Here is a 26373-nt window from a genome sequence, read left to right on the forward strand (position 1 = left end):
GGAATCGAGGTTCAGACTTACATATAAGAGCAACAAATGCTATTGAAATAGATAATACTGTATACAAAAAGGTGTTGAGTTGATTGTGAGTTTAACGTCCCTTTCAGCAGCAAGGCTATATGAGACGGGATCTACTGATTAACGTGGAATCCGAACCACATGAGCACCTGCCATGAATCGAACCCGGGTCTCCCACGCCTGTGTACAGAAAGGAAGAATAGCTGTTTTAATTAAAGCTGTGGTTAAAATAACTTAGAAAAAAGGAGATACAGTCGTACCTTGAAATATGAACGTCTCAGAGTTCGGACAACTTGGAATGCGAACGAAAACCTCGAGCAAATTTGCCTCGGAATGTGAACGCTGCTGTGCAATCCAAGCCCTCCAGTACGTATTTCATGACTGTTTTTGCGCACGTTTCCCCTTCGGTTTAACCTCAGTTTCTTATCGGAAGCTAGAGTAAAAGCATCTCGTGAGATTTTCACTATTATTACTTGTAATTTTATACGTTAGTACTACTTTATATTTTGTAACATAATAACAACCTAATGTTTGTTGTGAGTCCTAAAAATTTCATTTTACTCAAGTATTATTATTATTTGTTAGTATTTCCTGTTAAAATCCAGTGTATTTATTGCTAAAATCGATTCGAATTCGTGAAATCCAGGAATGGTTTAACCAAGTTTCTATTATTTTAAAAGGAAAACTTGTCTTGGAACTCGAACAGAGTTCTGGAACACGTTAAGTTCATATTTCAGGGCATAACTAACGATGCTTGAGTTTATAGCCGATGATCTATATACATGGCTAGGAGTAATGTATAATATACTTATATATATCGAATAAGTATTAAGCGTAACTGACTTTTCAATTGAATTAATACTACATTCAAAAGATAAGAGTGCTAATCCCTCTTTCACTTAAAAAAAAAAAAAAATAATAACTTTTATATCTGCCTCAAATTAGGTTTTCAAAAGGACTGGCTCCCGCTGAGAAGGAAAGTGGGATGAGGAATGACTATAGTGCCATCTAGGAGTTAGACGGCCAAGTACGTGAACATGAAAAAATCTGATTTCTGATTTCTGTAGATTCAATGATGAAGGATATAATTTCTCATCGATTGTGTAATGGATGTATTTAGAAACAGCGAAAAAATAGTATAGTAGCGCACAAATACAAAGATAGTACTCAATTCTCAAAAAAGTCCGAAGTTTTTAGCTCTTTTCCTTACTGTGAAAAACAGAAGATTTTTCCCTCTAATTTTGATCATTTTCTTATGGGAATTTGCATTATAATAATCTGTATTTATAAAAAGAAAATATCACGCATAGAGTTCAAATTGCACCTTTAAAATAAGATGCATCATATTGAGTGAGCTATTGAGACATTTTTGCGAAACAACGAAATGAAACCATGATTTGCCTTAAAAATGGTTGAGATCCCATGTTAAATTGAACACCAATATTCCGGCCGCTGTGGCTCACTCCTTCTCCCTCTTAAGGCGTAATCATGGCATCGTAAGTAGCATTTCTGAATTTCAAGAACAGTTTAGCATTATTTGACGTAAAACAAACAAACAACAGGTATATTTTTCACTTTCATAGGGATAGGAAATGGTTGTGTTGTCTCAGCCCTGAAAGCCCTAAAATAATCAATTTCCTTGCAAATATTCTGTTCCTATAATCAACTCGACGCTGTACGACATTATAGCATTCTTCTCCCACTCTTCGTATTTCCACTCGTAGAATTTCTTTTCCGATTCTTAGTATAAGCACTCGTATTATTTTTGTCCCTCTCTTAGCATTCCCACTCATAGTATTCTTTTTTGACTCATAAATTCATTGACTTCGTAAACACAGAAGTACGAAGAAGAGTTGTTAGCCTGACGTATAGTTGAAGCAGTGGTTGAGGGGAAACAATGACATCGATTATATGTACTCATTGTTCTTGCAACTACACAAGCAGACAATTATCTGTATGGACAACTTTGAAATGTTCACTTACCTATGAGTCCACCTTTCCACCTCCAGTTGTGTTCTGTGTGACAATTTGCATTCTTGCCCATTGCCTAATAGCGCACTTTCCACTGGAGAAGACTTCTTTGCAGGTCTAAAAAAGACATTTCATTCCACTGCTGCTTGGACTCTTTCCAGAAACTGGGGGGTGCGGTGGCTCAATGATAGAGCGTTCACCTCTGGTGCATGGGGTCTCAGGTTCAATCCCGGCTCCCGCCACGTGAACTTTGTGGTGGACAAACACTGTGTGCGTGGGTTTCCTCGGGGTTCTCCCGTTTCCTGCCACTTTCTTCATTCCACCATTTCATTCATTTCTCATCATCATCGACGTCTCCTTTAGCTTGGCCGGCATAATCGTGAGACGTAAAACCCAAAATATTTCATTTTCATTTCTTTCCAGAAACTGGAAACTGGAAATTGGAATACGAGAGGAAATACGGTATTTCAGAAGTTCAAAGGCACACTCAATAGTGTCATCGGGACTCTTTACTGCGATTTTGATAAACAAAATAGGAGCACTAAAAATAAATATTCATGTGTTGTCTGACTATTTTGTTCAAAGTCAAGTTACCCTAGTCCTATATATTATCAGTATGCTAATAGAAAAGGGTCCTTCCCTATGATTTTACAAGTTAAAGATGAGAATTAAATTCTGCAATGAAGGAAAAGATTGAATTTTGGGATTAGGAATAGCACATACATATACAGGAATCATCTAATTATGCCTTCATTACTCAGGTTGTCACCCCGACATATAATATTGACCCAAGTGTCAAATCATATCCTTCACCTGTGATTGCTAATATATATCTATATATATAAAAGAGAACGCACAAATCCTTTGTTCCCTCATCACGCTAATACGGCTGAACCAATTTCTTTCATTTTTGGGGGGTTATTAGGATTTGGACCCTAGATGGTTTTTATCATATCACTTTAATTTTTAATTACCAGTGTCTTGAGATAATTGACCATTCAAGTGTCCATAACGTACAAATCCTTTGTTAGTTCATCATAGGTATAAAAATAAACGTATTTATATGCAACCCGCATGACCGTGTCACTCGGCGGGTTAACATAAATGACAGGCGATATAATGTTAACATTTACTGCAAGCATATTTCACGGGTATTAAACACATGAGATATGGAGTTGTGCATTTAAATTTTCATTTCAACCCAGCGAAGCGGGTAATATATGCTAGTAGACCTATAAATGAAAGAGAACTTATGTCCGCATGATTCTGGGTTCGATTTCAGATGGCCTGTGCTCCCCAATTTGCGGCGTCCACCGAGCTCCGTGGAGCAAACTGAGGAGTCACACGAAGAAAAGACTCAACCATTAGGCCTAGAAAACTCCTGATACACATGTTAGGCAAGGGCGACGCAGGGCTTATTCCGTCTAGGGTGCACATAGTTCAGCTGGTCGCTAACAGATGGCGTTAAGAGCGGCTCAGGTTCACAAAAAAAAAAGAACTATTATGTCAAGTAGTTTGTGTCCTATTTATTAGGATCACGATGGTGGTCCTTACGCACGTTTATTACTTCATACGATATTTCTTGAACTTTAGCGTTTTCTTTTTTTCTTCTTCTTCTTTTTAATAACTAACTATAGAGTTATTATTTCGGGCGAGTTGGTTAATGGATTCAATCCATTTCGTCTTTATAAGTAGCATCGGTATATCCCATTTTCTCCTATTAAATCAAAGATGAATAATTGGATAATGCTAAAGTTACACATCTTTAGATGTCATTAGATTGTCTGTAACCATCCTCCAGCGGTTGACATCTACCGGAAGAATTTAGAAGCAGAAAGGAATGTACATTTCACGTGGTTCCCTTTATTGTCTTACCTTATGCCTTAATAAGGAAAGATTCACTGTGAGTCAACGACCTAACCGCATAGGGGCACCACTTCTTATGAGATCAGTGAAATCAAACAGTGTGTCGGGTTGATCCAAGGAAAAGATTAGGTGCCCGTTCATACTCACTAAATAGCGTTTGACACTGCGGCGAACACACAATGTTGTAAGAATAATTTGCGGAGTTTCCTAAAAAGAAAGAAGTAGCGAGCTGCGGTCTATATAGACAGCGTGAACTGCAAGACGAGCTAAGGTGCTTACCACACATCACCTTAAAGTCATGAGTAACACAAGAGGGCTGGTAGACCCAAGAGCTGATGCTCCAGGTTTATGTGTACTTTCTAACTATGAAATTAACTATGTGAGAACCTATATAACAAGTGTTCGAAGTGGAAAAAAAGCAGAGCCGGTATGTTTTATTACGATTTTAACTCGGCTTACCGGTTATCTAAATGTTCAAATACAGTGAGGGTATGTTGCCTAAAGGATTACATTTTACATAATGACTGAAAACCACTGGAGAGCTTCTCTTTAGTTACGGAGGCAGGCGGCATGGAGAGACTTCAATTTTTTTTTAGAAAGTTGTTGGCGAAGGATCAAACACATCCCCTTATGTTGTATTATAGAGAATTATACACGAAAATGCTCAAAAACCGAATTTTTATATTGATTTCCTGCGGAAAATCTCCCGGAACCTCCACTCGATTGACAAGTAGGCTATTTCAAATCCCCGGAAGAATCGCCCCCCACAGTAGACAATTCCTAAATCCGCTCATGTTCAAAACAACAGTTACACGTACATACATAAGAAAGAAACCATTCAATATGGCACATCAAAATATAAACTGGTTGAACTTCTTTGAACCTCATTTTAAAAACAACAGGAAGGGAAAAGATGTAGGTGTTGTCAATTTAGAAATTACTTCTACATAAGAAATGACCTCTTTTACGTGCAAAGCTATTAGTCAATTACTGTGTATAAAAATGGAATTATTAAAGGTACTCTCCAGTGACGCATGTCTTGATCACTAAAAATCAGAGGCGGTATGCCTTCATCACTGAAAAACCAGGGGCAGTATGGCATACCACCGCATACCGTCTCATTTCGACCACTGTATATAACATATAAAATTATATACGACAGTTTCCTTCAAGTTCCGTAACTGGTAGATCTCAGCATAGGTGTAGCCAAAGGGAGGCCAAAGGGGCCAGGTCTCCAGAACATTATCGGACCCTTAGAATACCGTTAGATTACAAATAAGGTTCTTCCAATTCTCAGAAGTAAGGGTCATGCCTCACGTAACAAGATATACTAAATAGTTACACCAATGGATCTCAGGATCATCAAACTACATTTCTTTAATCTGACGGGTGAAGTTTGGATGATATCTTTAATATTTTCACTTCCAAGGCTAAATGAGGCGTGAACCTATAGTTTAAAGCAACATGTGTATAAGTACTCAACCATAGAAGGCAAAGAAGCAAGCCAATTTGATACAAAGAACCTCGAGATGGTACTTTTACGGACTGCGACTGCCTTTCCTCCAAAAATACATCTCTCTTGAAGTTTTCCAATGCGAATACCCTTACAAGATAAAAGTGTAAATTTATAATAATAATAATAATAATAATAATAATAATAATAATAATAATAATAATAATAATAATAATAATAATAATAATAATAATAATGGGAAAAGTCATTGTGGCCTTTGAAGTTGAATTGAGAATTTATGCTTTTTTCTAGAAAACAAAAAAAAAAAAAAAACGAAAAAAAGTTCACTGTATCAATATTGTATTTTTTTTTAAAGTAGATTTTAAATATCCTACAACAGTAAAAAAAGAAAAGAAAAGAAAAGAGAGAATCATCATTCTTTTTTATTCACTCTGGAGTGTCCAGCAAAAATTCTTGCCTTAAATTCTGACGTCACTGAAAGAGGAAGAGCCTAGAGAGCGAAATATTCACTTTATGTAGCCTATAAAAGTAACGCATGACTGATAAAACATGCTCTCGTAAATCTGAAACATGGAATTTTGCAGTTTAAATAAAACGAAAGAAAAAAAAAAAAAGATTTTTATAGCAAAACAACATACGCTTCCTTCTTGCATAGATAGATGCATCTACTGTAGTTGTTCTATGGTATATGCTTATAGATTTTTCTTATATATAGCAACGATAGTGAGTTCGTTTGTACCCTATTTTTTTTCTCTCATTTCCTTAAGAAGAAAGAGATTTATTAGCGTAGCTTCTGGAACTATTCTTCTTACACGATTCAGCGGATCAGACATTGTTCTCTTTGCTTGTAGTGTCAACTGTTTAATCACCATCATAAATCATTCCCTGGAGGGGGCACTGTTTTCTGCATGTGCCCATGATACTAGTTAATGGTTGTTTTCTTTTTGTTGCATCTTTTCATCTATGGACTTCTTTCGGACAGTGCAAATACAGTACTATACTTGCATCAGAGTGCCCACAATGGCACCAGGGTTTCAGGGTAAACGTTGCGTCCATGAGAATTTTTCTTTCTTTCTTCAAAGGGAGGCTTTTTTAATTATTAAAAATGATACAATCAAACTTCAATTATACCATAATGACACTTTTAAGAAGAGCTTAAAGTTCCGAAATTGATTAAAATTCAGTCTACAAAATGTTATATTGATTTTGTGTGTCACAAGTAATTCCGGATGGGGGATTGCGCGCAATCAGGGGATATCGGCAGCGTTGGGTGGGTTGATTCTTTGGCTAGGGTTATTTTATAAGTAGTGTGGTAACTTTCCTGGAAAGGCACTTTATTTATGTATTTATTTTTGGTTAACATCTATTTTCAACCTTTATTTGAAACCTTTCCCGAATCTAGTAGCTAGCACATGCGCCTTCAATGCGTACGAGTTCAATTCCCAGTGAAAGAGCCTTGAAACTTAAGCGCATTATGAAGGTTTGGAGTCCACCTTAAAATGTAGGTCACGCCTCATACGACTTCTGTGCTGGAAAGGGGCGCTTAACTCCAACTGAAAAGGGACACTAAACTCCAACTGAAAAGAGATTCTAAACTTCAGCTGTAAAGGAACGCTAAACTCCAACTGAAAAGAGATTCTAAACTCCAGCTGTAAAGGAACACTAAACTCCAACTGAAAAGGGACGCTAAACTCCAATGAAAAGGAACGCTAAACTCCAACTGAAAGGGGGCTAAACTCCAACTGAAAGTGAGCTAAACTCCAGCTGTAAAGGAACGCTAAACTCCAACTGAAAAGGAACGCTAAACTCCAATGAAAAGGAACGCTAAACTCCAACTGAAAGGGGGCTAAACTCCAACTGAAAGTGAGCTAAACTCTAACTGGAAAGAGACGCTAAACTCCAACTATAAAGGGATGCTAAACTCCAACTGAAAGGAGGCTAAACTCCAACTGAAAGGAGGCTAAACTCTAACTAGAAAGTGACGCTAAACTCCAACTGAAAAGGAGTTAAACTCTAATTGGAAAGGGATGCTAAGCTCCAACTGAAAAGGGATACTGAACTCCAACGTACAAAGCACATGTATCCCTATCGAAAATTGGGTCTCCTGGATTGCAGGCAAGAACTCAAACCATTTAGCGGAAGGGAGTGCTCAGGAGACCATGTTACCTTAGTAATAAGATGCTTACTTCTGACATAAAATGAAGGATCCTTGTTCAATCCCAGGTTGTATATTCTTGTAATGGATAACAATGTTAATGAGGCTATATATATATATATATATATATAGAGAGAGAGAGAGAGAGAGTAACCCGTCTTTTCTGTTGCCCCGTGGCCTATAATCGTCTTTTGTTCCACCAATTACCTGTCTATCATTTATTTGAAATTATCATCCTTTTCGTTTAGTGTTCAGAGGATAATTATGCCGAGGGATAAATTCATCGTAGGTAAGACTGATTGTATTTCGTATGAGAAGCATCTACAGATAAAACGAGGGTTATACAGTATAAATTTAGTATTTGGTTTTCAGTAGATACTCTTGAGTGAAGTCTTATCGGTGAAAATTTGAATTTTATTGTTGTAAGCTAAAGGAAGAAAACATCATACAGCTTCGCGAAGTTGTATTCAAAATTTGTACACTAGGTAGGACAACATTTTTTTTTTTCTGATGTGGCTTGACTCAAGAGCCGCCACTGTTTGTAGTGTATGAGATGTATTACAAATAAAACTCCAAGCACAGCTGTGTGGGATGTTAAATTAAAAAGTCATTTATTTATTTATTCATTCATTGCCCAGAATTGTTATTGCTAAGGTTACCATTACTTCTATGATCAATCTGAGAAAACGTTGCGTAGGAATCTGTGATTTCATACAGTACTCTGACATTGTAGCGTAAGGTATACTTCAATATAATGTAATTACTGTTCAATGTAAATGCCATTAAAAAGTTATGATACCACCAGCCACAATGTTGATCATTCTTCTTGCGTACTTAGACGATTTAAGGGGTGACCTGGAAAAGGAAATCCCCCCTCTCCCCTATGAAATTCTATGCCGGAGCACTATCGTGCTCAACTTGAGCTATGAATATTTTCACAGTTGTACTTACACTTCCAATTACTGACTTACCATCTCGGGAGATACATCTTCTGAAATCGTCTGTGGTCACATGATATTTAAGCTTATAATTTATTTTGTTTCTACAATATGACTGGGCTAAGTATTGTTTCCAGTAGTACTGTGGCGAATCTATTTTCCATTTACACTCTCTCGCCTTCAGCACAAACAACACCTGTTAGCAGAATAGATAGAATGAAGTGTCAATGGTACAGCAAACGTAGTAGCATATCTGATATGATGTTCTTACATAAATAAGTTTGTAAATGAAATCTCTAGTTTTACGTCCACATTATGGCACAACCTGGGGATCGCGAGATAGGGGTCGCAAAGAGAGTTGAAAAATAAGTATAACTAAGTATCTACTAACAGAAGAAAATATTTTTGAGGTTTATTCTGATTTTAGACTTTTCTTTATTTCTATATTTATTGTCAAATAGACCATAGAACATTAAAATTAATTTCTGAACAAACTGTTTAAAAAACAATTGGAATAAAAGAGGATATAACTGATGAAAAACTGCATATTGCAAATATAAGTCTATAGTCTGCGTCACCCGGATTGGCGTGTGGCATCAGCCAAGAAGCTCACAGTGCTCTGTTACCAAACCTTCAGGGAGGAACCTAATCATTCATAATTGTCCACAAATACGAACAAAATCTATTATGAATGATTAGATTCCTCCCTGAAGGTTTAGTAACAGCGCACTGCGAGCTTATTGGCTGATGCCACATGCCAATTCGGATGACGCGGACTATAGTAAATTTCCTTTTTTAAAATGCGTTCGTCATTGTTTTTTTTTTTAAAAAAAGCAAATCTTTATTATAAATACACATTGCACTTACTTCCTTAACATATTTGTTAAGTTCAAACCTGAAATTTGGTGTCTAACAACATAGTAACTAAAACTCACTCTACTTGATCAAATTTATTGTATTGGTACACTTTTCATCAAGCTTAGTACACATATGAAACATCATAGTGTATAGGTTTTTGGTTCTCAAGTTCTTGGCCAGGAAATTTGACGTTTATTTCGTTCCTTCATTTTTTAGCAAAATTGAAGTTAAAGTGTTATTCCGGAGAAGGAAGAAAGATAAGAATTGCTGTAAATGTGTTGTAAAATTTTGATAAATCTGTTTACTCTGTGATGACCGAAACGGGAGAAAAGTGAAGATTAGCTTATGCTGTCACTAAATTTTTTTTTTTAAATAATTGGAGAGCAAGATGTGCAGAACTGGTGGAGGATTTTTTTTAAAATTTACTTTCATCTTGTATCTTTAAAAAAATGTAAAAGTATAGTAAGACCGATAGTGACCTTAAACCACGTTTTCAAAACGACGTGGGAATTTTTCTCATCTATATTTCGTTTTTTTAAAAATCGTTTTCTGAATTTACGTAGTATTTAATTTTAGGCTATATTCTTAAGAGTTTACAATCTTCGTTTTTTTCTCTAAGCCTTTTTCGTGAAATTAGTCCTCAACTAGAAATTCCTACATTGTCGCTGGCTATTTTCCCCTTTACGTGAAACGAAAGAGAGAGAGAGAAAAATAAAAATAAAGAAAAATCCAGATAATAACCAAAAAGCATTGTCATGATGCCTTGGCATACCCCCGCATCCAGAAATCTTTCGTCACGAATCAACATTCACGATCTGCTTACTGTCTGTCTGTCTAACTTATCTTTGTGTGTGTCTGTGTGGGTTACTGCCCAGAAACAACAAAAGCAATCTTGATTCTCATCACGACATCTGCCGGGCTACTGTGCAACTAAACAGATGCCAATGGACAAGAAAGATACTATAAAAGAAAAAAAAAATAATGCTCGTTAATATCGGGATGAAAAACGCATCCAGACTCTGGTCTAGATTATATCTCTTTCCTTGGAATGTAGTTTTTCTTTCATCATCATGTTTTTATTATTATTATTATTGTTATTATTATTTTGTATATAAAAATTCTGTCTTCTTTGTTCCGTTACGAGCAGTGTTTCCATGTTATTGAATTATTGTTCTACTATATTTTTATATAAATATATGAGAGATTCCAGTCAAATTCAGTATATTTTATCAGGGGTAAAAATGAATCTCAAAAGGTAGTGGGATGCATGACGTGACGCCGTCCCCCGTGCCTAGATTTGCCTGTATTTTTAGGAAGTGGGGGACGCCCAAAATTATTTTGCAAGTGGGGGAACGTCGTTTTGCCGCGTTCACCCTCACTTTTACCCCCTGTATTTCATTGAATTCATCAAAGCAGTATTGGTTAGTGTAGATTTTGGTGTGTAGTTTTCCAGGAAAGCGATTAAATTTTTTTTTTTTTTTTTTTTTTTGTAAACTTAGAAATTGATGGTGGCAGAATAACCGCGCCAAATAATAAGATGAAATTCATACTGAAGTATACGCAATCAAGCATTTAATTACAACACCAGCAAGATGACAGTACACAATATGTAATGAATGAGATTTAGTCCAAAATTATTATTAACCATTACACTTTAACTTTTATTTAGTTATAATATTGTTCAAAAATTATATACAAAGTTTATTCCTGAAGTTATAAGACTGGGTCTGGGCATCGATACACCGCTGCCAACACGATTCCCACGCTGTAAAGGCTGCCTGGAAGTCAGCTGCCGTTAACCATTTCAGGGATTCTGTGACAGCCCGTTGGAGGACGAGAACATCGTCGAAACACCTTTCAGGCTTCTCTTGAGCTTTGGGAACAGAAAAAAAAAGTCTGTTGGTCTCACATCGGGGCTGTATGGTGGATGCAGCAAGGTTGCAATGTCTATCCGAGCCAAGTAGGCGGTCACAACGAAGACAGTGTGCGCTAGAGCGTTGTCGTGATGGAGCTTCCAGCGATCGGCAATCTCCGGTTGTTTCCGTTTGATGGTTGGTCTGTGTAGGCAGGTAAGGATTGTTTTGTAGAAAACGGCGTTGCACGTTTTCTGCCGTGACAAAAACTCAAAAACAGGCTTTGCGCCACGCGTAATTCTCGCTATGTCAGAGTTCGGACACGACCACTGCCTGGTGTGTTGCTTAGCTTAGAGCCCTACCGACGAGCGCGCTCCTCACGTTGAAGCGCCGCGCAGCAGCCAATCTTCCTACTTCAGGGACAAACCCTGTATTTATATAGAACAATTGATAGTTCATATCAAGTTGAATAAAAGGGCATGCTTAAGACTAAATTTTCGTGCGTAATAATCGAGAATATTGAAAAAATTATGGCCCTGAAAGGTATGTCTTTCGTTGCTAATAACACAATATTCTTTTTATTTTGCGGGAATATATTGTGTATTTATTTATGTATGGTGACAATATAATGTAAGCCTATAGCACAGTACGGTTGTACGATGTATAGGCTATGGTGACGATATATATAAGAAGAAAATAAGGGACTCCTAAGTAGCAGATTGCATCATTGTTGTTTCTCTCTGCCTAATGCTGACACATACTGCTAAAGGTGTCACACATACTTCTAACAGTAACGTTCATACCACTTGTAAAATGTAACTGTTTAGAGTAGCAAAGGTAAAAAAGATTCCTCTCCCTCTCCCCATTCATTACAGGCTGAGGAGGCGCACAGGAAGAGAGGTAAGGCTTCGCATATTTTGAATTTGGCACATTACAGAATGAGATGTAGCAGGCACCTACAATCACACTAGTGAGCTTTAGAAGATTGTAGGTAATATATTAGTACGCCCGTCCGTACGGTCGTTACTCCACAGCATAGCTCTTGAACGAAAAGAAATTTATTATTATTATTATTATTATTATTATTATTATTATTATTATTATTATTATTATTGTTATTATTATTTTGCAATAAATATCTTGAGCCTTTATCTCGGCCGAGTTCGTTAATTCAGTCAATACGTTAACATTTTCACGGGTAACGGATCCTTTAACGATGGTTATCCATATCCCATTTGCTACTATTGAAACTAAGACGTATATTTGTGGAATGCTAGAAGTTATGTATCACGCCGCAAGATGGCAGCAATCATACTCCAGCAGTTGTCATCTATCATATGAATTGAAACTTCTAGGAATTGAAAAAAAAAGTTTCAGTATACCCTCTTTACTGCCTTTCAACATACTTTATTTAACCCTGAGATTTCCGTTATACCCAGTTCACACAGATTGGGTAATCTCCCTGAGCCTTTACGGAATGAGAAATAAATTCTGCATCCGGTGGGGATTGAATCAGTCATCTGTTGGTAAATAGTCGCCTTACCGTTTAAGTAATTTTCTTGAAAACATATTTTTTTTTTTAATACGATTTGTTTGTCTGTTGTTTGTAAAGAAAGCATGTCTTTAAAATAATTATTTTATTTTATTTTTACATATACGGTACATAGGTAAATACATATTTTGTCCCAGTAGAATAATTACTATCATATTGGCAATGAACGTTCTAATTTTTAGAGCATTAAAATTCATTTTTCTCGAGTAATTGTACTGTAAAGTATTAGTGTATATCAACCGTATTTCTCATGTTTCATTAATTTAATTCAATGACGGCCAAATGACAGTTCATTTGCCAATATTTCGAAGTGATTTTACTGAAAACGTAACAAAGGGAATAACGTGTATATAGACTCACTGTTTGATGTGAATTCGAAATGAAATCGAGATTGAATTCAGGTTGATCATACGGAAAGCATACATGCTAACCACTTGTTATTAAGGAGTCTTGCATTTACTGCCAGTTTATTTTCTAATTTATCACAGTACCATTATTTCTTGAAATCTTTAACATCCCACGTTTATGCCCTTTACGCTAAGGCAAGTGGATGATGATGGAAGAATCGGTGGAGTAAGAATTTAGAAGGAAACAGGAGTACCCCGAGAAAATCCACAAACACGATGTTGTCCACTACAAACTTCCTTAGTAACAGAGACAACTTGCAAACCGCTTGCTGTAAGCTTGCATTGGAAGTCGGCATGCTTGTAACCGGCTTGATTGGAAAGCGTGCAAGCATGCTGCGAGCGGATTTCAGTAACGAAGTTATATGGGGGCAATCTTGAATTCAGTGTTTCATTTAAGGTTGACGCAAGCGTTTTATACTGGCCCGCAAGTCAATAGCCAATGAACGGCTAGTGGTGTTATGACGCTCTGCGAAGGATCTAAGTATCGCTTGCAGATTGCAGACTTACAACAAAAGGCAGATTGTATGAAAACATGCATTGAAAGGGCAAGTGTAGAAAGTCAAAAGCCAACCATGCGCCAACTGGCCGAAAGCTTTCTTGCTGTTGGGTTACTTGCTCGGGATCGAACCAGGAATCCCCACGCAACCGTCATTACATTCACTTGCTTTTGTCTATTCTCTTTAGTCTGTACAAGACATAATCATAACGTATTAAAGAAAAAAAACATTCAATTTCTCTTCTTCCTATCGTTGAATGTAAACGTAACTGCAAAAAATAACTTAAGATATTGTTAGAAAAATAAAGTAGTGTAATTTATAACTCCCTAGCAAGTGTCCCTCTTAAATCAATTAATATGACAAAATAAAACGATAGGAAAAATCTCCTATGGTTTGAAAAGGAAAGGGGAAAGAGGGGGTAAACAATTCGTTTGAAATCACCGCTTTTAAAAGTTAATTACATTTCTTTTTGATTGGCTAAAAAGGAAGATGATGAAGAAGAAAGAGAACTTGAATTCCAAGATCTTAAAGTAGTAAAGATATCACAAGATTTTTCCTTTTTTATTTCTTTTTACGGCTTATTTTTGCTCAGTATTCTGGAGAAGGATGGAATTTAAAGCGGATATCCTTTTGTCATTTATATTTGGTTATATGTTTTCTCATCTTGTTTGAAGGAGCTAGGAATTACGTCTTATCATTTGTCAGAAATATTAAAATGTCAATTTAAAGTGGAATTGCAACTTAAAATGTGATTTTTATAAACGTAAGATGCTGGGAAAATTTAATCTTTTCTCTGAAGATGTGGTTACAGACCTATGTACTAGTTCTGCTCCTTTCCGTTACAGGGGCGTAGTGTCCATGAGGTCGGCGCCTTCTCCTAACAAAACAGAATAATTCATTAATACAGAGTAGCCTAAAGAATTGGTAAAATTGTGAATTGACGTAAAACGCAGGTAAAAGTATGGGAAACAAGAATTTTAGGAAACCTAAAAATGAATTTAAAAAATTGCGATTTTGGCCAATAGTTACTTTTTGGATCAGGGGGCCACAAATTTTTTGAACGTACCCTAAATCGAGTTTTCGTATTTTTTTATGGAATAAAGACATCATTCTGAGTTAAGTGATAATTTGGGTTTGATTATATGTAGTTCTCCAGATATAAGGCCTACAAGAAAATCTGTGTTGAAATATATTTGATCTTTTGGGCCAATTGAGTCAGGGGACCACAAATTTTTTGAACATCTCCTAAATCGAGTTTTCGTATTTTCTACGGAATAAGACATCATACTGAGTTAAGTGATAGTTTGGGTTTGGTTACATTAGACCCTATATGTAGTTCTCCATATATAAGGCCAAGAAGAAAATTTTTTATTGGAATATATTGGATCTTTTGATCCAAAAATACATTTAATGATAGGAATGTCCTTAATGATTACATTAACTATGGCACCTACGTGTCACTTTTCTTCTTGAAGAATATCGAAAAGATAGCGTCCATCTTGGCGTACGGTGTATCATGCCCTGAGAAATACTAGTGACTTGTTTTACAATCTTATTTTCAGTTCTGTAAAAGGTTGCACAAAGAGTTCTGCACAGTTTGCTTTTGAGTTGTCTTAAAAACACATTCATCACAGAAAGAAATCCCAAACATTGAGTTCAGGAGATCTCGGAGACCATGAGATGTCGCCACTTTCACGTGAAATAACCTGTCTTCCAACGAATGAACGTTGCACACCATTCCAATGCTCCATCATTATTAAATGGCGAAACCTTTTCAATTATGTCGCATTGGTCTCAAACAAGTGCCAATGCTATAATGTTGCTAATCGTGGATTCAAATTTTTTTGTTTCCGTGTGGTTCTTCTAAATAGCTAAATAATGTAATAATGTTTCTAATACTAATGCAAAATTTTTAGAATAATGCATTAAATATTCAGAACAATGCGTTGAAAGGAACAGTTTCCTCTAAGTAGAAACCCAGCTAAACCAATGCTCAATTCTTGTCGTCTTCTCGGTAGCAAATAACTATACTCATATCATCATCATTATGACTGTAAGTATCTTGCCATCATTAGCAGGTTGGGAAGTCTTTTTTTTTTTCTCCCATCTCTTTTTCCTCCCACCATATACCCATTATCGAGTCCCTTAGAAATGAAATAAAATGAAATCTTTCAGTTTAACGTCCCACGATTATACCCTTTAAGCTAAGGAAGATGGATGATTAAGACAAGCGAATGATAATGTAAAAATAGCGGAATGAGCATGTGGGAGGAAATGGGAGTGCCTCGATAGAACCCACTGAGACGATGTTGTCCACCACATACTTACTTGGTCCGGGGTTGTACCATGGACCCCACACAGCAGAAGTAAGAATTCTACCACTGAGCCTCCGTGCCCCTAGACCAATGATGAGATCGCCTTTCGCTTAAGACTAGAAGAATCGTAGTGTAAAAGAGGCAATCTGGAGCTTAATTCGACCTAGCTTCAAGTGGAAGATAGGCCTAACACTCGCGTGTTGTTTAAAAGGAATTTCGTTTGTGAGCTCCATTTTTTAGTCTAATACATAACATAACGCTAAAGAAAATCACAAAAGAATTCCACATGCGTGAGGATATCACAAAAGCCAATGCGCAACTTAGTGTAACCTGTAACCTTCATGGCCTTTTTACAATTGTAACGTTTTTCTCAACAGACAAGCCACTTTTCAGCATAAACACGTTCAATGCAATAACACACTAACCTTCATGGAAAGGCCAACGATAGCGTGTTGTGGCGTCCGAATAACTTGCTCTTTAAACAAGCAAAATAGAAATATTTTCGTTTGTTGTCTTTTAGTGTTCTCATGAAATAAACCTTCTTCCAAGGGCGATTTTTCCGTGGATGCATCACACACACACACTTACACAAACATCGGAATCTTCAGTAAAATCAAAAGTATAGGTGCATAAATAAATACACGTACATGTGATCGAGAACACATTTTTAAATCCAGTGACATATTAATCTGCACAGAACAGGTTCAACTATTGTGCTGCCAAAATGTCTTGAGCCGTGGCAAAAATGCGAACTAACGCTCACACCCTCACACACCCACGCGTTGAGCCAATAAGGGTTCAGCTGTTGCTAAGCGAGAGAAAGCGAGTGGAATTCCTTCAGCCGATAGCAGCGCTTGCAATGGAAGACTAGGGATCAAGTCAATGTAGCTTATCTATAATTTACATTTATTGCCCGCAGGAATTTTTCAAATAGGGGAAGGGGGACAAAAGACTGATTCCAAAGGGGTCAAAAGACCGACACACACACACACACACACACTTTGATGCATGTGTTTACATACTTCATGACATAAAACAATTATTTACGAACATATTCTCATTAACTGCAGTAAATTAACTATAGTATTTAATTTAAATATATTATGTATTATAATATGTGAAAGCAATGTTTTGACATGTATTTCCAAGAACTGAACACCCTTCGAAAAAGCAGAGGTCAAGTGCACTTCTTGCTCGAGTCGAATCTGAAGATCTCGAGAAACTCCGGGTTCCCAGAAGCATAACTATACTTTTAGTGGGTCCTTCATATAATTTTAAAAGAAATTAGAACTGGAACATATTGTTTATGATGGATGCGTTGAATTAATAGATAAGGCACGAAAAGAGACTCTTGTAAGAAAATCCAAATGTTGAAACGAAGTTTCCTATATTAAAGGTCGATTAGTTTCTGTCTGTTTTCAGTGCCGAGACTATAAGAAACGTGGACTTGCAGTTTAAAGTGGGATCCGAACCACCATTCGTTGTACACCGAGAACGAGACGGAACCGCGATTGAGTAGTACTTCGAAATAAGACCAAGCCTAGTTTCCATAATCTGGATCTTGTCTCGAATACTAACAGAAATTACAATCTTTACTACGGAAAATTTGTTCCATGTTATGTAAACTTATGTAAGATAGTGGAACTATTGCCCTTGGGTGGTCACACAGTCATAGGCGTATACTCGGGAGAAAGGGGGGCAAGTGCTACCACTGATCACTTAGTATCTAGGTATATCGAAAATGTTTGAAACAGACAATTTTGAATTACGAATCGATATATTTTATTCTTTCCAGTCATTTAAATGACTCAAAGATCATGTTGCCAAAATGTTACGAAACTTGATTTTTTTAAAGCAAACATATAATGTTTCAAATTCTCAGCATTATTTTTTTCACACAACTTAGGAATTCTTCGGGTAAAGACATGTTCAAGAAATTCTTGCTATTTCACTGAAACTGCTCGTGTAAGGAATGGTTTAAACCTATTATATTTGATGGGTGAGTGATGATTTTGGAAGATTTTATTCGGGAGGGGAGAGAGGAATTTTAATACACTCAAGGTGAAAAGTAGTATTACTAAACTACTGGTAATCCACACTAAGCACGATAGAATATATGTTCCCGGGAAGAGGGGTCGTGGCTCTGGCGGAAATCTCCCGGGCCACTCCCTGAAATCATCACTCTACACACAAATTTTGCTCTGAAACTGAGGGTAAAATGTCAAGATTGGATGAAATTAAATTAAATAAATCTTTCAATTTAACGTTCCACGTTTAAGCTAAGGGACACGGATAATTAAGAGAAGTGAAGGATGAGAAAATTCGTTTAATGAGAACGTGGAAGGAAACGGGAGTACCCCGAGAAAATCCACGGATATGATGTTTTCCACCACAAACTTACTTCGGCGGGGATCAAATCGGGGACTCCATGCACAAGAGGTAAGCACTCTACCACTTAACCACCGTGCCCTCTCAAGATTGGAAGAGATTAGAACAGGAGAGGGTGATACCATGGAAAGACGAAAAGCATTAGATTAAAGCGGAGAGTTGATTATAGGGGTGCGCACGAGACGAGTCGAGACAGGATTTTCCTGTCGAAATTCGAGTCGAGACACGTCTCTTCCAATAGAGAAATATACATTTTTCGAGTCGAGACAACACTTTTACAGCACATTTTCGAGACGAGACACCCACAAATCTTGTCTCATGCGCATCCCTAGTTGATTAAATATATTAAGATATAAAGTATTGTAAATCACTTGGTCGGTTGCATTGGAACTTAGCGTCCCTTTCAGCACCGAGACTATACGGGGCATGGAGCTAGAGCTTAATGTAGAATCGGAACCATCACAATCCATTCCAATTTTTAAGGCTCTCGCTCCGGGTACCAAACCCAGGACCTCGTGAACCAAACCGTAAGCTAGCCAGTAGACCATAACGTAATGAAAAGTATTGGAATTGATAGTTAAAGTTCGATACCTGTCTCTTTTCGGTATCCCACTTTCTTCATTCCACCATTTCACTCATCTCTCATTATCACCGTCTCCTTTAGCCTAACCGGCATAACCGTGGGACGTAAAACTCAAAGATTTCATTTTTCTTTTCGGTATCGAGATGTGTAATACAAAATATGTTCTTTTAGTGGGATCTGGATCATTGTTCGAGTTTCATCGGCTTCATACATCCAATGAAGAATAAATAATAAATAAATAAATAAATAAAGGAAACGTTAGACTGTAATATGGTATTATTTATACATTTTTAATTTTACGTAGTTTATTTCGAGACTATCAAGACCGAGATCGAGATAAGCTTATATTAATCGAGAGAAGATCGAGATCATTACGATGATTTTCGATTAGAGACGAGACCGAGGCTGAAACCACTATTTGTCAACCAAGACAAGACCAAGACTATTATGTCTCGTCTCGTCTTGTTTCATTTGATACCATCCCTACATTTAATGCTATCCCATTGCGAACAAAGAACGATTGATATTTATATTATTATCTCATTCAGTTTCTTAACATTTTGCATTTTCATTGAAATAAACACAATTGGCTTTACCTTACCAATATTGAACTACTGGAAGTCATCCGTAAGCGAGCAGCAGTGACTATTTGACGTTACCTGTAATGAGTAGGAGCCCACCGAAAGAAACTTTTGTAGGGAAGAAGGAGGGGAAACTTTGCCTACTTCTCTTGTTGAGAAACATTTGTTGTCAATTGCATTGCTTTTCCATATTACATATTTAATATAGAGTTTTCCAGACAAAAACAGTAGAAAACCACAAAATAGTAAAGAAAGTAGGTGCCTATTCTAACCTTCTAACAGGCAATGCGATCTTGTCGATGGTTACACCACAGCCTTACGTTCCTAAAAATAGCTATAATATGTTTAAAATAGCTTTACTTTGATAATAATACACACACACACACAAAAAAAAGTTTAGAATGAGCTATCTCCATTTGTCTTATGATACTAGATCATTCTGCGATGTTTTAGATTCTTTTATCGTCTATAAAAAGATTTCTTTCTTTGGTTTTTATTTCCTTCAAATATGATAAGTACAGACTGGATGTTAGATAAAAATGCCTATTTCATAGTGGTAAGAGAAATTACGAGTAACAGTCTCAGTGTACACAACGTAAAAAGTTGAAATTTGAACTGTTACTTTTGGCCTCACTCTCCAGTCCTTACTCAAAAGCTTTAATAAGATGAATGAATATTTTGGATAATAGAACAAAATATTTAAAATTTTAGATTTTTCTACTAGAAAGTCATTTAGTTTTATTTTTCGGGGGTTATATACCACAGAGAGATAAGTATATATGGTATCGTGAGCGCTATACTAATTGACTAATCTCGATAATACTGCGGGTAGTCTATCCCGCAAGGATATCATCAATAATTTACTCTCATAAAAATACTTGGGGAACCAATTTTTGATGGACCATATCTTGGAATCAAGTCAATGAATCACCACCATCAACGAACTCGTTCCTAATTTTTGACTCCTCTACATCCTGGGCAAAATTGATGCTGATCCATCAAGGAATTCCTGAAATTTTATTTCTCCTGGAAGGACATATGAATAGACTCCGTAACTACATAAAGGATTTTTTTTTTGGGGGGGGCAAACCAAACCCTTTAATAAAAATAAATGCGCTGAATTACATTTACAGGATACTTTGCTTCAATCTCAGCCAAATTTATTTTGCCTTACTCTGAAAGAAGAACATAGACTGAAGGTATTTGAGAACAAGATCCTGAGACGAATATTCGGACCCAAGAGGAGCGGGAGTGGGGAATGGCGGAAACTTCATAACGAGGAACTACATAATTTTATACGGTTTACCAAACATTGTTAGGGTCATCATCAAGTTTAGGAGGCTTAGGTGGGCAGGTCATGTAGCTAGGATGGAAGAATGTAGAAGCGCTTTCAAAGTTTTGACTGGAAGACCAATCGGAAAACGACCATTAGGAAGACTTAGGCGCAGTAGAGAGGACAGTATTAAGATGGATCTCGCAGAGATAGGAATACAAAGTAGAAACTGGATCCAGTTGACAAAGGATAGAAGTCAGTGGAGAGCTTTTGTGAACGCGGCATTGAACGTCCGGGATCCATAAGCCATAGAGTTAGTTATGTCTAATATTGACTAACCTTTACATTTTCTTCAAAATCCGGTCTTCACTGAGATAACTTCGTTAATCCCTTGTTTCAATAAAGATTTCTGTCGGAAAATTATGAAAAACGAAACTAAAGTCAAAAGCAAACTCCACGCTGATACATCGAATGAATACCATCGCGAGAAATATAGGCGAGCTATCATGGTTGGACAAATAAGGACTTGGACGAATTGAAAGTCAATTTGGCCAAGTACTAAAATGTGAAAATGTACCAAGAGAGAACTTGATCCACATGTCTTTGCGTGCTTTAAATACATCCAGTCTACATCCTTGGAAGCAGGAAGTACGTTTCAGTATGTTTTAAATGTGTTGTACTATCGGTTGTATTGGAAAAATTCTTTCTATCATCTGGAACCGCAATTAAATGAACTATCGAAACGTGTTAAGTTAAAATATATTTAATTCTACAGTGTTATCAGCGTTTAACCTTAGACGCCCGCCAGAGATTTTAACAAAATCGTAGACCAACCGTCCACCAATCGTACAAATGTTCGGGGCTCTGGTGACCCTTCTACAGTAGTTATCACAGATTCATGATTCATACACCGTTGAAAAGCTTATAAATCACAGATTCCAACGATATAACATTCGTGCGATTCCCGTCATATTCGTAGAAGAAGAAGAAAGACAAAAAACATTTTTAAAAAAGGAAAAATTGTATTTACGGTGCCCTGGCAGCCCTTGCATTCACCATACGCTGACAAAATGATGCTTATGTGTAGGCCTGACAATTGTGACAACAATATTAAAAAATGGTATCCATTGTTGCAATACAATATCATATCAATTTTTAGGGGTATACCTCAAAGGGGGGACGAATGCCCTCCCCAAAACCAGATAAAAAATATGACACAATTAAAAAAAACGAACTTCAGCCTTCCCCCTCGGCCGTGGTACCCTCGACATACATAAAATGCATACTGGCGAAAAGCTTCGTCCCTCGGGAATGCATTGGTACCAAATCATCTTTCTAGCTTAAGTAGAGGGTGAGCTATTGAAATTTGTCGGAAAAATAAATGTAATTTACGTCAAAAAACTGAAATTCCAAAAATTGGTCAACTTTGCCCTTCCCTACTTCCCCTATATAAGCAAGAAGTACAAATGCAGGATATTACCATGTAGTGGCCTACTTCATTGGTTCACATACCAATTTTTGTAAGTGTACCCCCAAGGGGATTACCCGAAAAAACCTGTTAAAAAACAAAAAAACGCGACCTTTACCCCCTGCCGTGGTACCCCCACACATATAAAACGCACACTGACGGAAAGTTTGCATCCTTCAGGAATACTTGGTACCAAAGTCATCTTTTTACCTTAATCAGGGGCTGAGCTATTGAGGTTTAAAGCTCAATAGTTGTTGGCGTTTAAAGCTTATATCTTTGGAGAAAAACATTTCCAAAGACGAGATAAATCAACCTATAAATCTCTTGAACTGAGTTAACTGGTATGAACCAAACCAAACCACATATTGTAACGGCCCGATTTGTGGGCCTGAGCCACTCCACGCCATCTATTAGCGATTGGTGGAACTACATCTAGCCTAGCGACGAACACGTACCGCGTCGCCCTATTGCTAACCGGCATATCGGGAGCTTTCTGGACCTAGTGCCCGTCACGTCTTTTATTCGCGTGACTTTGTAGTTTGCCTCACGACACTGGGTGGACGCCGAAATTTGGGGAAGCACCGGCCGGGAATAGAACCCGGGACCACACGGACATGAATCCAACGCTCTAACCACTAAACTACCCGGTGTCCCCGAATTAACTGGTATTAATTAGTATAAATCCTTATGCGTAGATTTCGAGAAAAACACGATTTTTTTTGTAAATCTAAAACATGATGATGAGTGATAAGAACGCTACTTGTTAAGACAAAACTAATACTGAAAAGTACCCATATCAATCCTTTCATTATCAAAGTAGCAAAATGATAATATCCAGCACCGGTATAGTTCCGGTTAATGAGATAATGGCACCAATTATGATTACTTAAATCTGCCTTACTAAAGGGGCACCCTCAATTTGGGACAGTTCACATGGGGCACAAAGCCATGTAAGGATCGCCAATTTAAAGGCTTGAGCATATGTAGTCAGTATCACGGTCCTGCAGCCCATATTCCCCAGGTTTCCCCAGGTACTGATATTATAGAGGATGGGTGAAGGGATTGGAAAGAGGGTAGGATGAGAAAAGTGGTAGTAGGTAGATACTTCATCGAGTCTGTCAGCCGTCTCTATCCTTACTACTGGATAAGCTATCCTACACGAGTCTATAGGATAAGCTATCCTACACGAGTCTATAGGATAAGCTATCCTATAAATCACAAGTCTTCACTGCTTTCTCCAGCTTCCTTTGAAAAGAATTAGTAAATAACTTAAAGACAATAAAGTTTGTTCTTTAATGGAAAGATAAACATGATAATATCTACAAAATGCTATTAATTAAACTAATAACTGTTTTGAGGTCTTTCCTGATAGGTTAAAAGTCTTATGACGTCACGACTGGCATGCACTCAAATTTATCCACTATATGAAATGTTAAAAATAATCATTAGTTTATTTAATAACGTTTTGAAAGTATTGACTGGCCTACTTTCCATTATTTTATCTATCTATCTATCTATCCATATACAATTTGTTACTGAAAGATAGATAGAGGAGAAATGTGGTGGGGAGAGTAGTGAAAAATCTTAAAATCCTAGCATTTAATGATGAATTAACACACTATTGAGAACTGAACCTAAGAACACGTGCTTCAGTTTTTGATCTATGATCTTGATACAAAGGGAACATTTTCAAATTCCAGAATTTGTGTCTTAAGTGCTTATTGCCACCAAAGAGCTAAAGGCAAATACTATATAGCAATTAAGGAGTAAACAGAGAATTATGTTTAAGGGGGAAAGAGAATCTCTCTCTTGTGCCTTTCACTTTCAGCAAAGGCAAAATCCCAATTGACTGCTGCTGCCTATTGATGTAACAGCAATGCCCATTCATCCAATTGGAACCTGACAGTGTTTTCCTCATTTTTTTTTTATTCATAAGTAGGGGCCTCTCTTTCTTCTCACCTACAATTCTTCCCAAGGACCTCCTCCTTCTTGTTAAGATAAAGAAGACAAAAGAAAACGACTGGACGCGGGGGAGGGACGTTAAAGAATGAAGGAACCGCGAGCGCATTCCGCACATTCCTTTGTCATGATCGGAGCTTCTTGTCAGGTGTGATGATGCTTCTTCTGGAAAAGAAATACCATATTCTGTCCAGTCCTGGCAACAACAGAAACTATTGGTTCTAGTTTCTTCTGTGGCATTCCAGATGTTGTATAAAAAAAGTTTTTTTTTTTTTTTTTTTTTGGTAGGTGGTCTGAAGTAAAAAGAAACGGGGGAAAGGGGGACAGAAAAGTGGTTTGTGGTCATATCTAGTGGTTTGTGTATTGATGAAGCAAGTTAACATCGTTTCTTCGCTGATTGGCCTGTAGACCTTTGGAAAATCTTCACGTATTGAAGATTACTTTTCTGGTACAGCATCCTGTCGACAATCTTTTTTTTTTTTTTCTCCTCTTCGCTGGATTCTTCCTGCTGGAGCTGGAGGGACCAAACAAGCAATGCGAGTTTTAGATATCAAATAATATTTTTTTTTTCATTCCTCCAGTTCCTGACCCTTCAATTCGGAGTCAAATCAAGTTAACGACTGGCATTGGACTGGAGAAAAGAGAAAAGAATGAAAAAGTAGTTATACCATGTGGTGTGTTTGTTGGGATCACTGAAAGAGATAGGAAAATCGACCTATTGGGCGCTCGTGGTGAACACAGTAATCGGAAGACTTCTTCTCGTTGTTGTCTTGGTTGGTAATCGTCTGGCGTGCCTTCTTTTCTTCTTCTTCACCAACCTTTTTTTGTTTGTTTTTTTGTTTTTGATCCACCCTCAGGGCACTTGAGAATAACTGGAAGGAGAGAGAGAGAGAAAGAAGATTCACACAGCGTCAAGCAGTTAACATTCCAGTCGGAAATTTCAGGATCTGCGAAAAAAGGAACGCATTCCAGCAGTTCAGCACCGGTTAAAGTTTTTCGTTCTTTTGTCATCTAGCTGGAAGCCGCTGTCCTTTTTTGGAAAATTTTAAAATTCCATCGATTGTAACAATATTATCGTTCGGGACAGTCATTGTGATTACCAAACAATAAATAAATAATACTTATAAACAAGAACAAAGTATTGTTGTCTCATTCCTGTTTTCGAGTGGGTTGAAGGACATACTGTGTATACGGTAACGTCGTCAGGTTTCCATAAGGTTAGATGCTCGTCCTCGCAAATTAAACAACAAAGGGAACATTACCTCCTACACTTTTATTATATCTTTTTTTGTTCTTATATTCTTCAATCCATGTTCTTCTCCCTTCCCCCCTTTCAGCCTGCAGTTAAGGGGAAGAAGGAGTAGGTGAGGTGTGAAGCCTTTGGTTTTATGTGTGCACGGTTCTCATTGCTTGTTGATGACGTAGACATACCGGTTCCGGTGCTGGTGTTGCCAGTTAGGTTGGCGGCCCGAAAGGCATGCAGCAGCAGTGTTGTGACCCAGTTGAGTAGAAGAAGCTGGATGGTTGGAGTGGAAGTGAAGTAGTCAGTTAGGCAGCTGTCTTCTGCCAGAAGAGTTTATATTTTCTGTAGATTTGTTCTTCGTATACTTCTTTTCATTTCTTACAGAAGGTTTCCTTTTCTCAAATATCTAACTGAGCAAATCTTTCTCCCTTCTAAGTTAGTAACCAAAAGTGTACTATTTCAAAAAAGAAAGCAACGTTAAGTTGTGACCAATCTTATCTTTTGAAGTGTTGATTATTTGTGTTGCTAGATGGTTTGATGCAGTGATGTGAGTGGTATTTAGTGTGTTAGTGTTAACTGCGCGTAGAACTAATTGTGGACAGCAGTTTTTTTTCTTTTTTATATATATATAGTTTTGTTTATCCTTCGATAGTGCTATGGTTTCTTTTTTTTAAAAAATGTCTCTTTAATGTGTGATTACCAGTGTTTGTGAGTTCTCCTGTTTGATAAACTGCAATGGGCCGGTTAAAAAGCGTCTCTACTCCAATATTCACCGTTAGATACCGAAAGCTTATGGATGAATATGGAGCTAGGGATTGCCTCAGCATCTTTCCTCCGCTACCGGACTATCTCTCCTATTGTTGTTGTCAATGTGGACATACACAGAAATTAAAGGTGAGTACAGAACACTGTTTTGTTTTTAATATTTAACGATAGTTTGGTTCCAAGGTTACTTTTTATTATTAAGAGACGTA

At 37.2% G+C, this 26373-nt stretch overlaps 1 protein-coding gene across 3 annotated transcripts in view; it reads left to right on the forward strand.

The window, feature by feature from the left end:
* The window catches only part of LOC145668634 (EGFR adapter protein-like), a 1410624-nt gene that overhangs the window by 1212534 nt on the left and 171717 nt on the right, over window positions 1-26373 (forward strand). Inside the window, exon 1 of one of the 3 annotated variants that reach the window (XM_081736676.1) lies at window positions 25100-26293. The exons of the other annotated variants lie outside the window; for them this stretch is intronic. Coding sequence (XP_081592802.1) covers window positions 26135-26293 — 159 coding nt within the window. The 5' untranslated portion in view covers window positions 25100-26134. Of the gene's footprint in view, window positions 1-25099; window positions 26294-26373 lie in introns of those variants that run through there. 3 annotated transcript variants of the gene reach the window in all.

The sequence above is a fragment of the Thermobia domestica genome, chromosome 13 (genome assembly GCF_964235325.1).
Source record: "Thermobia domestica chromosome 13, izTheDome1.hap1.1, whole genome shotgun sequence".
Lineage (NCBI taxonomy): Eukaryota > Metazoa > Arthropoda > Insecta > Zygentoma > Lepismatidae > Thermobia > Thermobia domestica.